We start from the raw sequence: 13,064 nt of genomic DNA on the forward strand, positions 1-13,064 counted from the left end.
ATAAAAACTGACATATGATTCAGTCCCACACTCTACCATTTGCTTTTTTTCATGTCCCGTCCTATTCTCGAGATGAATAATGAAATCGACTCCCATCCCACTGGAATCCCACAGAAATCCCATGACCCACAGGATTCCAAAAGAAATGTCAGCCTGGAGTGTGTATGTGTGTGGGGCTGTAACCAGACTGTAACTCATAGAGAGTCAGACACCGCAGGACAACAGCTAGGTATATACAGGCTGGCTACTAGCTAAATTCTACAAACTTTTTTTTCTCGCCCCAGACAAACTCTGAAATAATAAACTTCAATGCAGTGTTGTTTGAATAATACAGTGTCTTGGGGCTCACCTCAAACCAGCATCTTGTCTCTTTTACCGGAAGGTGTGCACACATACAGTATACACACACACATGGATGCTAAGTTTCTTCTTTTGTTTTTATTTTGTGGTACACTAGTACAATGAATGCAGCATTCATTGTACTAGTGTACCACAAAATAAAAACAAACTTCATCCCACCAAGTGTAATTAAATACAGAAAGTATGAGCTTGCCTGTGACAATATTTGGGGAGGTCAAATTTCTCTGTGGTTTTGCAGATATTTGGTTACAAATAAATAAATGAATAAAAAGTTTTAGACAAATAGAAATTAGATGAAAAGTCAGGGAGCAATCTACATAATTACAATGAGATGGGGGGAAATGACTGTCTACACTAAATACACCAATTCAAATAGTTGAGACATTTCATTTAAACCACAAAAAGTCAACCTCATGGTGGAGGTAAAGGAAATGTCAGGGGCTCAAAATCATTCATATAAAGTGTCTGGAAAGCATGAAAATCTGTACAAAACATGTTGTAGATTTTATTTTACTGGATGGTTTCATCAGCTGGTGGCACTAGATTAAAGTCAGGGGATCACCAAAATCGGTACAATTCATCTTCTGAGGGCCATGAATGTCTGTCAAACATCCATTGGCAACCTGTTCTATAGTTGCTGAGATATTTCGGTCTGCACCAAAGTTTTGGATCAACAGAAAGACCAACACAGATTCACATTGCCTTCCCCAGAGCCACGCTGCTAGCATGGATTAAATACATTTCTTAATGTAGAGCAGTGTATTATGTAGGACAATTATGTTGTGACATTTGCTGTAATAATGACTTCTGCTTCTTCCCATCCACTTTAGTGAATGAATCATTCATAGTGTTAATGTTAAAGCCTCAAAATGAATATTGTTTTGAGAAAAGGCATACAAAAATACAAACATATTATGTAGGCTATTATATGTTGTAATTTTTTATTTTATTAGTGTGTACTAAATAGTACAACACAATACTAATTATATATTTTAAGTTATCTAATGAAGCCATGGATTTTACAAGAAATCATAAGCATTGAAATGTAAAGAGTGTCTTTAAACGTTTCACTAATGACCCAGGGGTCTTGCATAAAATGGGATCCAACTGTCCATGTCAGAGCAGAACAGCCGGTCACTACAAAGGATCCGTGGATCTGAAGGCCGTGACCAGCTAAGGAAATGGTCTTGAACATCTACTGAACCATTAGGTTCAGCATGCCTATTTCTGTTTGAACAAATTATCTACAGCACTGGAAGGTGTGCTGAGAGAAACATAAAATCTCTGTGTTCTTGTTTCTGTGGATAAAGGAGTGATTTCCTATCCAAGTAACAATATTACCATTGACAATATTGACCTGTTTAAACGTCCCCATTACATCCCCATATCTGATCATTTCGGCAATGTTGTTAGTTTAGAATCACGTCTAAGTAGGTTTGATATCAACAACGCTGTACAACAAAATGAGAGCTATCCTTATCTCGTTATGATAACACAATTTTGCTTTTCAACAACTGAAGCACAATTATTGTAGAATGACTTGAGGTCAAAATCATCTAACAATATCTATCTATCTATGAGAAGGTTTGAGGCACAGGCTTAATGCTTTTTATAACACGATTTGCATTTTTTCTACAGTGGCTTCAGATACAAGCAGTTACTGAATGAAGTCCTGTGATAAATATCATCTCTGTGAGGGTGATAATGCAGTTTTTGTTGTGATTGTGTAACAGAAGTGTTCATAAATTTCTGTGTTCATGTTTGATATGTTTCATAATTCTTTTTCTTCTCATTCCAAAACAGCCTCCACTCTTGTAAAGTTTTCCACAAGATTTTGTCACCTCACTCCTCTACTCTGTCTCCTAGAAATGAGATATATGTATTACTAAATCGTCTTCTACTGATTTTGTGGTGACAAACGTAATTGCTGCCTGGATTTTGTTCAGAGGAAATGTGTTCACAGGGAGGGGAAATGGACGACACACAGGACTTTGACACCAGAGATTCCCATTGAGACACCTGTCTGTGTTTAGGCAACAAAACTACTTTGGTAAGTGTTAGCTTAAGATCATGGTTTCAGTTGAATGTTAATAAACACATTTTGTCTTAATGTCTCATGACCACAATGTTTCCCTAACCTTAACCAAGTTTTGTGAGTGCATAAACATAACCATAAATACGTACCTAAAACCTAAAAATGCAGAAGAAATCTCAAGTATCAACATTTTTGCAACCTGCCAACCTGATACATTAATTATTTTTTTGTCATTGTGTTAATTAAAACATGGACAACATTATGTATTAGTCTTCACTAGAAGTAAAAACTAAAAAATTTGATTTTGCAACACACAGATGAGCGTTGAAATTAATTTCTTGTTTCTTGCCTTGGGTTCAGTCCTTTTTGAGTTTAAGGCCAGTTTCTCTCACTGAGCCTTGGATCAGTGCTTATGTTTTATCCTGGTTGGGATGTAAAAATTTTTAAGACATCCAGGCCTTTATATCTAAAGCACTTGCCTAAAAATCTATAGTTAAAAAGTGAGTCAATCGGGGCCTGGTGTCAGACACGGCCGCATAGAGTATCATCATCATAGCTGTGGAAAGAAATCCCATGCCTTCTGGTGATACTGCCCAGGTGTAGAATGTACAAATTAAAAAGTAACAGTCCTAAATTTGATTCTTGTGGTACCACACAGGCAAATTTTTGCAGGTGGCAGGACAGGAGTGTAAACAGAAAGGGCCAAGGGACCATCCCTGCACAACACACTGCCAGGCACCAAGCCCTGCAGTCTCAGTCCGATAGTTCACAATACAAGACACCAGGGGAGCTTTTACCTGTACTGCAGGCATAAATAAAAGACCATGACTCTTAAAGTGCTACTCAGCTCTTTTCTCACCTGCTCCTCTCTGAATGCCAATATGACGTAGAGTTGTTGGGGAGAGCCAGTCTCTGAAGCCCCTCTTAAGAGGAGTGGTGATTATTATGCCTCTTATATTGCAGATAAAGGTGAGGAAAGTGGCTTAAAGCAAAAGCAGCTGCACTGAAGTTTTTATTATTACATCTACATTTGTTCAGGTTGCATAACCAATGTGTACTTGTTACGGATTTTCACGATTATAAACCTGAATGCCATGTTTACTGAAGCACTGATTTACCATCAGCCCAACAGCCAAAGCAGAGCATGCAAACATACATAAAAACTTACATAACTAATGTATTATAGTTGGCCTCTGCGGAGGTCCTGTTAATTGTTATAACTTCATCCATAACCTAAACAGATAATTAAATGCTTTGTTTGACGTGACCTTGGAATGACTTCTGTTGTCCAGGAGACAAACAGATTTGTGCTTTTATGAATACAATAAAGAAAACCATAATCCTTTCATTTATTTATTTTTTTCCAATAAACAATTTCTCAGGTGCTCCTTCTTGATGTCAGTCTATGTCAGAAGCACAGTATATTTCACATACGGAGCACAATGAACTGATGGGGTATTATAACACATGAGGTATTCATGAGATAAGCCAGACAGACTCAGACGTAATGTTCAACTTTTAGAAATTTAGAGGACACAATGAGCTTTACTGACGCATTCCATCAACTTAAAGATTTAGACATGTGATAATAAAAAGTACATTAAAAAGAGGGATCTGAGGGGGATTTGATAACATTTAAAAAGGTTGAGAATTCCACTCTGAAAGCTAGAATTGGACTTTATTCAGGTTAAATACTTCAATTAAAATGTGTAATGGAGATGTTTTGATCCTTTGAAGTTTATGATAAATTTACAGCATGCAAGGAATTTATTCTTCCAGTCTGTTTTTTAAAAGAAGAAACTCCATAACAAGACTCTTTATCCTCAAGGATCAAAAATCAGATTCTGTGGCGGTCTTACAGAACCTTGAGCCCGTGAGTAAAAGGGAAACATCACGGAAATGATTCAGACTGACTGCTCTGGCTACTGGAGACAGAACATGCATTCCCATGATTCCCAGGCCCAGACACACTGTCCACATTTGAGGATGGTGAGTCTTTATGTTCTGAAGCTGATGAGACAAACCAAGCCTGGAGCTGTAGTAATAACCCAGGACATATCCAGTGAACATCTTCAAAAACAGGAGATCAAGGTAAATGTGGTTCAGACCACCGTAAAGGGAGACATCCGTTCTTTTGTCTGTGAACCCCCAGGACAATACAAGACCACGGAGTCGATGGGAGGGATATAAATAAGACACATAACAGGGCTCCCATGGGAGGAAGCTGGTTAGCTGGTCAGCTGGTTTCTGAGGGTTAGATTAACAGAGACTTACAGCAAAACTTTTGAAAACTTAATTATACCACTACGCTAGCTCACCGGCTTGCAGGAAATTTTAGGAAGGGGATTCCAGTTTGCACCAATCACTTAAAGGGACAGCGGAAATGAAACACAAATAGAATAAAGATAATTATCCTCACTATCAGCACATGGATCAGATGAGCTGAATAGCTGCCGGATACCCATAGCTAGTTGGCAATCATGTGCTTTTGCAATGGAAACTGTAATAAACATTGTTATGACTCACTGGGATACTGAGGTGGCGTTGCGAAAGATACTGAATCAAAGAACTGCTAGACAAGTGTGCAACAGTGAAGACTGGAAGGAAGCTATTGAGAAAAACCAAAAAACAGAAAAAAACACGCAGGCTCCATCCCCTTCCACTCAAATGTGTTTTCCTATTGTTAATTCATGTGGATAACTGTCACTGTGCAGAATGACGCATGTGCAGAGATTTAAACTAAAGGCTGTTTTCAAATGAATCTGCTGAAGGGGGAAATTTCCCCTGTACTTATTTTTAAATCTGAGTTATAGACATGACCATGAGCATGAGCTAGTTTGGAAGCTAATCGTAGTCCCAAAAACTGAACAACTGCATGTGGAAACCTGAAACATCTGGTGCACATACATTATGTTATGTTATGTTTAAAACATATCTTCCAATGAGATATAGCCATGAGATAAATTCTGGTGGTATTTGCAGACATTTAGCAATGTCCACCTCTGAGATTTCTGCTTCCACATCAAAAAACTGTGGGGGAATGGAATTGTGTTTGTGGTAAAAAATAAAATAATATAATAAATAAATAAAATAATAATTTATTAATCAACAAAACCAGTTTCTTGCAGTTTGAAATTTGACTTGAAATGGCAGACACTAAACTGGTGATTTTGTGAGCAGATCACTTCACAAGATAAACATTTTTAGTCAACAGTTCATCACTGCACAAGGCCTTGCTCTGCAGACGGCAACATTCCAGTGTGTTAGTCAGTGCATGCAGTAAATGCAACATCACTGTTAAATAGCTATGTTTGACATGTCTTCATATAGCACTTTGAAATATTTATATATTCTTATTATAACTGTGTGTTACCCATCTTGCTCCCTCGTAGTTTAGCAGATTTATTTATTTATTGACTTTTTAATGCACACAAAATTGCTTTCTATATGACTTAGGCTATGACTGGGAAGATCTGTGGTGATGTGGAAGTTGTGCACACCATGGGGAAGGACTTTGTTGTGCACTGCAAAAAATACTCATCCATCATCTACTCAAAAGGTCGCAAAACAAGTTTCGTTTAAATATATCTTGATTCAGTAAGGCTCTAAATCAGTGCAATTTCAAGAAAATGTGCCTTCAAATAAGTTGCACGAATCATGAACACCTATGTTCCTTATAAATGCCAAGTCCTGCACGGTGCACATATATAAACTTGTTTTAGGACTTATCACCGTAAAAAATAAATTTTGACGGTGTTTTATTTTTTGCAGCGCATTCGCGTTACGCACACTATGAAATTTGATTCAGTTTAAAAAGCCCCGACAGCAGCCCAAGTCAGAGAGCAACGTGTTCCTCTCTGAGCATCAGGTAGCTCCATATACGGATTGGAGAGGCACTTCACAGCCCCTCTGGCACTGTATCTGTTAGGGCGCATAGAGGGGCAGTGCCATGCACACTCCTGACTATGCGCTGCTCCTGAGCGGAGGGAACCAGTCTCTGGTTTTCGGTCCCACTAATGACCTAGCGATGGGAACGGCTGGAAACTACACCGTCTACCCGAACGGGTCCGATCCGTTTGCCCGAAACGAGGAGGTGGCCCAAATCGAGATAATGGTCCTGAGCATCACATTCGTGGTTGCTGTGATTGGGAATGTGAGCGTCCTGCTGGCAATGTACAACACTAAGAAGAAGATGTCGCGGATGCACCTTTTCATCAAACACCTCAGTCTGGCTGACCTAGTGGTCGCCTTCTTCCAGGTGCTGCCGCAGCTCTGCTGGGAGATCACCTTCCGCTTCTACGGTCCAGACTTTCTCTGCAGGATAGTCAAGCACCTCCAGGTGATGGGGATGTTTGCGTCCACCTACATGATGGTGATGATGACCCTGGACCGTTACATTGCCATCTGTCACCCTCTGAAAACCCTCCAGCAGCCCACCCAGCGCTCCTACACAATGATCATCTCCACGTGGATGTGCAGCCTGGTGCTCAGCACTCCGCAGTACTTTATCTTCTCCCTGAGCGAGATCAAGAACGGCTCGGACGTCTACGACTGCTGGGGTCATTTTATCGAGCCGTGGGGCGTCAAGGCGTACATCACCTGGATAACCGTGGGCATCTTCGTCGTGCCCGTGGTCATTCTCATGATGTGCTACGGGTTCATCTGCCACAACATCTGGAAAAATATCAAATACAAGAAAAGGAAAACGATGGCTGGCGCCTCGAACAAGAAAGGGCTAATTGGGAAGAATTCAGTCAGCAGCGTTACGACTATATCAAGAGCCAAACTGAGGACTGTTAAAATGACTTTTGTCATAGTTTTGGCGTATATTGTTTGCTGGGCGCCGTTTTTCATAGTACAGATGTGGTCTGTGTGGGATGAAAACTTCCAGTGGGCTGGTGAGTACTGACGAAATGAACGTAGAAATGTATTAATCATTTCTCAATTTGAAAACTTTTACAGCTTTAGGAATGATGTGAAGTAAAGCCAAAAAATAACAGCACACAGCATGCACTTACCAGAAAGAAAATCTCACCATACCCAAACAAAATTCTTATTTGGCACACAAAAACAAAAATATGCGTAGTGTAAACAATGATAAATACTACTACGATAAATTATTTTTAAAATCGATCTATTCTATACAAGCCGCTTCATTTAGCCTACATGAAATAGCTGAGTGCAGCACTGCGAGCCTTCAAAATAAAAATGTCACCGTTTCACCACTTATCTACATTTAATGAGGGTTAAACTAAGAAATCTGGGGTCCCTGATATCTTTATTTTAGTCTTCCACTTTCTCAAAATGTCAGCCTCCTCAGCTGTGGGCTCTTAGAAATGCCACCACCTTTCACTTCAAGCCAAATCTATTCTTAAATTTTATCTAAAATATTTTATCCATCCATCCATCCATCCATCGTCAACCGCTTATCTTGTGTACAGTGTCGCGGGGGGGGGGGCTGGAGCCTATCCCAGCTGACACTGGGCGAAAGGGTATGCCCTGGACAGGTTGCCAGTCCATCCCAGGGCTTAAATATTTTATCTTGAAATAAAATTACTGGAATTAGGTGATAAAGTCCCTTGTATGCACTTTCTTTTGATTTTTGAACTTTTCAGACAGCAGCAGACAGGTTGCTTCACTATTATCAAGAAAATGATCAAATATAAATTTGATTTGCAACTTGTTGAAGAGTGTGCATTTGGCAGATTGTTTTCTTCTTTCAAGAAAAATTAGGCTTTACATTTCAACACCAGATGAACTGACTTACTGAGGCATTACTGCAGCCTAGCCTGTACCAGATGTTTTGTGGATTAATCATCCTTTTCCTCTTTCCTCTCTCTGTTCTCTAGATTCTGAGAACACAACAGTGACTCTGTCTGCGCTCCTTGCCAGTCTCAACAGCTGCTGTAACCCGTGGATTTACATGATCTTCAGCGGTCACCTCCTCCAGGATTTTGTACACTGCTTCTCCTTCTGCCACAAAGTGAACACTGACTTCAAGAAGGAGGACTCTGATAGCAGTCTACGCAGAACAACGTTGCTGACTAAAATGACCAATCGAAGCCCTACGGGCAGTTCTGGCAACTGGAGAGAGCTGGACAATTGGGCTCCCAAGTCCTCCATTCAGATAGATAATTAAATTATGTCTGGCAATGGCATCAAGGTACATATAGCACGCAGTATTAACTCATCTTAACATTAGGCATGATTGACAGTAGTTGAAATGCCCCCCAAACTCCAAAAATCTATAAAGCAAATCAAGCTTTTTGCATGTAAATCAAGACACAGGGTGAAGACATATGGTGGAGACAGGAAATATGGACACAGTACTTGTGCTTCTTCTTGCTGGATTTTGTGTGCATATTTGTTTTCAAAAAACATCAACAAAAATGTAAGTTTTAAACGGGAAAGGGAGTGAAATTGCAAAGTCACGCTTTTATATCACCACAATTGTTTGGAAAATCACTACATGCTGATGGTTGTGTTGTGTTGAATTTAGTTATACTTTTTCTGGAGTCTTAACATGATTCCTTTTGATGCTTTTAATAGAAAAACACTTTTCCAGTAATACTGATGTTTTTACTGGCGGTTATGTCTCCCAGCAGTGCCGCCGAACACCCTTTCCTGTTAGAGTGTTTACAGAGACAAAACTTACGTAGCAGCCAGGAGGTGTGTAGTGGTGAAAACAACTCTTCCGGACCGCACGTTTCTAAGTAACCAAGGCAGTCACCTCATCCTTTGTGATAGCTTTCCATTTTGTTGTTTTTCTCAGAACCAGATTTAATGGCTTTTGTAAAAATAAAAAATAAAAACGGAAAGAAACCAACCTTTCCTGTGACCTATGAAAAAAAGAAAACATTTTTTGCTTGTGCTTGTGGTTTAGGCTGCATGTATTAATTGGGCCCTTGCGTGCATCCATATTTTTTTTAATTATTTCATCTTGCAGGCAACATGCTGTGTGGATCCCTAAAGAGTGGCTGTCAGTTCTGTTGAGCAAAGGCAGATGGGATCCCCTTAAAAATAGTAGGACATTCATTTAACACACACACACACATGCACACAGTGTATGGGATGGCGGGTGTTTGATGAAGTGAGATTGGCCACAGCTGGAGGAGTCTACCTACCCACCCCCAGACCTATTCCATGGCTTTCACAAAATTTTGGGGAGAAGGTCACACATTCCAAACACTCTATGTACTATTCCTGATTTTTTTTATTTTTCTGACATCCTGCACCTGTTTGTTTATTGGCTACATTTACATTCTACACAGAAACTATTTTCTGAAATTTGAATTTTCTTCTACCATTAATGTGATGTGCAGCACCGCAATGGTTGTCAGACCACCATGAGAACCCCCCAAAAAATATGTATGTTGTAATGTATCAACTAATTTCTTTATGCGTGTATATTATTTTTGTACATAAAAGGCACATAAATATTTGTAAATAGGAGTAATATATGTAAATTGTTCGACATGAATTATATGTGTCTGTAATGGCTTGTGCACATTGAAAATAATCTAAATATCCTATAAATATATATTATAATAATGATGCACTGAATATTACACTGGCTTTGTCTCCTGTTTTCACAACCATGGCAAGGATGGCTTCACTGTTTATGCTTCATACAGTTGCTACACAACCATATAAATCTGTGATGTTATTTTTGCTGAAAATTGAGCAATTTGGAACTTATATCTCTAGCCAATCTAAGCACTTTCAATCTGCCAAGCATCAGAATTATGCAACAGCATGACCTTTCAATTGAAACTAATGCAAAAAAGAAGTTCTGTTAAAGAGTGGCTTCAAGCCAACAAGCTGTCCACCCACACAAAACTTATAATATATGAACAGATACTGGTAATAGCTTCTAAGAATGCAAATTTACCTTTAACTTTCATCATGCTCATTCACATGGTAGAAAGTAGTTGCAAAGAAGAGTGGTTACAGCAAGACTTATAAATTGTTGGGTGTAACATTGATGTCTTTTCTGGAAAGATGTGTTGCTATTACATTTTTAAAATCTTATTTTTCTGTGTCTTGAGAAACCACCAATGTATTGGTGTGGTGTTATAAATCAAAGGAAGATCTCAAAACCTGGGCAAATCAAATCAAATCTGCATGACACCACTTGAGTTCAGTGAGAAAATATTTTTGATCTGACACTTCAACTATCTACTAGACTCCACCAAGTAATTTGACTTGATTATTTAATGATATTATTGTCTAATTGAATTATCACATTCTTAAAAAAACATGTTACACCTCTTTTAAAGTCATAATGTAATAATGCAGTGATATTCAGTCATTAAATACATTTTTTATTCTTTATTGCATCATTGACTAATCTGAGCCAGATTTTAAACATTGTTTTGAAGAGTTGGTGATCAACTATTTTCGCAGATTTCCCTTATAGTAACTAAACCCTCCAGAACACCTTGATTCGCTATAGTTCAGTTTATCTCTGACCATCCAACCTCATCTGGTAGTCATATCACAGAGATATATGAGAGGGGAATCAAAATACTTTGGTATTTTGTATTTTAAAAAAGACTGTAAAATACGTAAGAAGTTTACATGATGACATTATAAAAAAACAACAAAGTAATTTGCTCAGACTTGTTGAGATCAGAACAGAAAATTGATCCAGACGAGAAGAAGGTGAAGATGTAAAGCTGTCCATCGATTTTTTTAGCATAAATTGCTACAATTCTTAACAGTTCCAGTTTTGGTGTTCATTTTAGTAGCGTAGGGTAAATCGTTTACCAACTATTTCACCTGAGTAGCAGTCCTCACACTTAACGTTAGCTTACTATTTTCAGCCTAATTCAAGATTTTATCAGTTGTGCGTGAAAAAAATTATGAAGCTTTTTAGAGTTATTGTACATTACTTTATAATGCCAAGAGATGGTGTAACTTGTTAAGTTGCCTTATTGTCATTAACGTTGTGCTGCCATGCCATTAAACAACAGGTTGTCAACCCATCCACAATTTGTGTTTGTTGTAGCTCACAATTTCTTAAGTCAAAGTGTGAAATGGGGGCTATTTTGTGTTTTGTGAGAATTGTTCCCAAATAAGTCTGCTATTTAACAAGATTGTGTGAGCATTATATGAGAAAATGCACACTTCCAAGTGTTTCTCCCTCATTTGCTAGTCAGAACGAGATCGGAGGCAGACATAGGAGCATGGAGAGGCAGTAACCTATGAGGAGAGACATAAGTGAGAGAAAGGCAGAAAAAGAAGAAAGTGTTAAGGATTCACGCAAGTAGGAGTTTATAGCCTATGCTGCACACCTGAAACACTCATTCATCAGTGAAAAATATAATTGATCCCTTGCAGCTGCCAACCTGTTTTACATGCAGTTAAATTCCATTAATAGTATTGATTCCTCCAAAGCTACTGGATACAATTATGAGTCATTAATGTTAGTTAAAAATTGAACTGTTGGTTACTTTAAAACTAACCTTTATCTGTGAGGTCACAGGGACCTGTGAATAATGAGTCATTAGGCAGAGAAAAGCTGATGATCTCAAACATTGGTCACTTAATCAACCGAGTCAGCGTTCTGGTGAAGGGATTGATCAAACAGGTCGATAGATAGAAGGTTTGTGAAGTGATTTCATGGAACATTTTGAAATACTAAAATATTAATTTATTTTGATACATGGCGTGACTGCTGTATTTTGTAGTTCATTTTGATACACTAAAAATTAGGGTATTTGGTGTTACAGGGTGTGGTGTGTGGACAGAGGACCCAAATGCAGCACTCTGAGGGAAGGAGGTTTATTTAGGGAAAAAGGGTGAGAGGGACTGGAGTGGAGGGAGAGGAGGACGTCGGGGAAGTACAGGCACAGGGAACCAAGGAGTCAGGGGACCAGGGAGCCGGGGAACACAGGGGCCGAGGAAGCGAGGAGAGGCGGGGAAACAGGGAGGACGCCGTGAGGGAAGTCCAAAGAGGAGTGGGCCAGTGGATGAGCCCAGCCAAATGGAGGACGAGGGTGAGTGTACCTGGGAGGGAAACAGACAGAGAGACAAGGTTAGGGAAGACAACGACAAGGCACAGGGTAAGTGTGAAAAAAAAACAAGAAACATGGACGCTTGAACACAGAAGTGGCACCAGGTATGGAGCAACGACGATCAAGCGAGGATGGTGTGGAAAACCGGGGTTGAAATACAGGCAGTCATGAGGTGATTACTGGCAGGTGTGGCAGGCTGACGAGGTGGCTGATGAGTTGCAGGTGCAGGTAGTTGGCTGGGCTCAGGAGCAGAGGGAGAGAGAGCACACAGGGGAGAAAACACAGGGAGGCGGGCAGAGAACAGGAAACCAAGGAAAAAAAACAGAAAAACTGATAAAAAGGAGAAAAAACCAGGACACTCACCGTCAGCCGGGCTGCCACCACAACAATTTGGTATCTTATTGTCCCGCGACCCTGTACGCAGGACAAGCGGTTAACGATGGATGGATGGGTATCTTATTGTAAAATACATTTTGATGTATCTTTGCCTATGTCTGCCTACCATAAAGGAAGGAGGTGTTCATTATGAGCAAAAAATGAGAACAAAACAAGCATCAAGCAATACGGTTGCTGTAGCTATGAACATATCTCAAATTCCCAGTGTAGCACTTGCTCTGCATCTCAAAAGACATGCCAGTCATCAAGTTCCA

The 13,064-nt window shown here is 39.4% G+C and overlaps 1 protein-coding gene across 1 annotated transcript; it reads left to right on the forward strand.

Annotated features, from left to right (window-relative positions):
- The first annotated feature begins 6,244 nt into the window (after positions 1-6,244).
- avpr1aa (arginine vasopressin receptor 1Aa) lies at positions 6,245-11,382 on the forward strand. The gene is made up of 2 exons (XM_038706749.1): positions 6,245-7,293; positions 8,245-11,382. Exons 1-2 carry the CDS (start codon positions 6,345-6,347, stop codon positions 8,532-8,534), a joined length of 1,239 nt encoding a protein of 412 aa, XP_038562677.1. The 5' UTR covers positions 6,245-6,344; the 3' UTR covers positions 8,535-11,382.
- Positions 11,383-13,064: the final 1,682 nt, after the last annotated feature.

Source organism: Micropterus salmoides, unplaced genomic scaffold, assembly GCF_014851395.1.
Source record: "Micropterus salmoides isolate LMB-PRFRI ecotype aquatic unplaced genomic scaffold, ASM1485139v1 Ms_hic_scaffold_8, whole genome shotgun sequence".
In the NCBI taxonomy this organism is placed as follows: domain Eukaryota; kingdom Metazoa; phylum Chordata; class Actinopteri; order Centrarchiformes; family Centrarchidae; genus Micropterus; species Micropterus salmoides.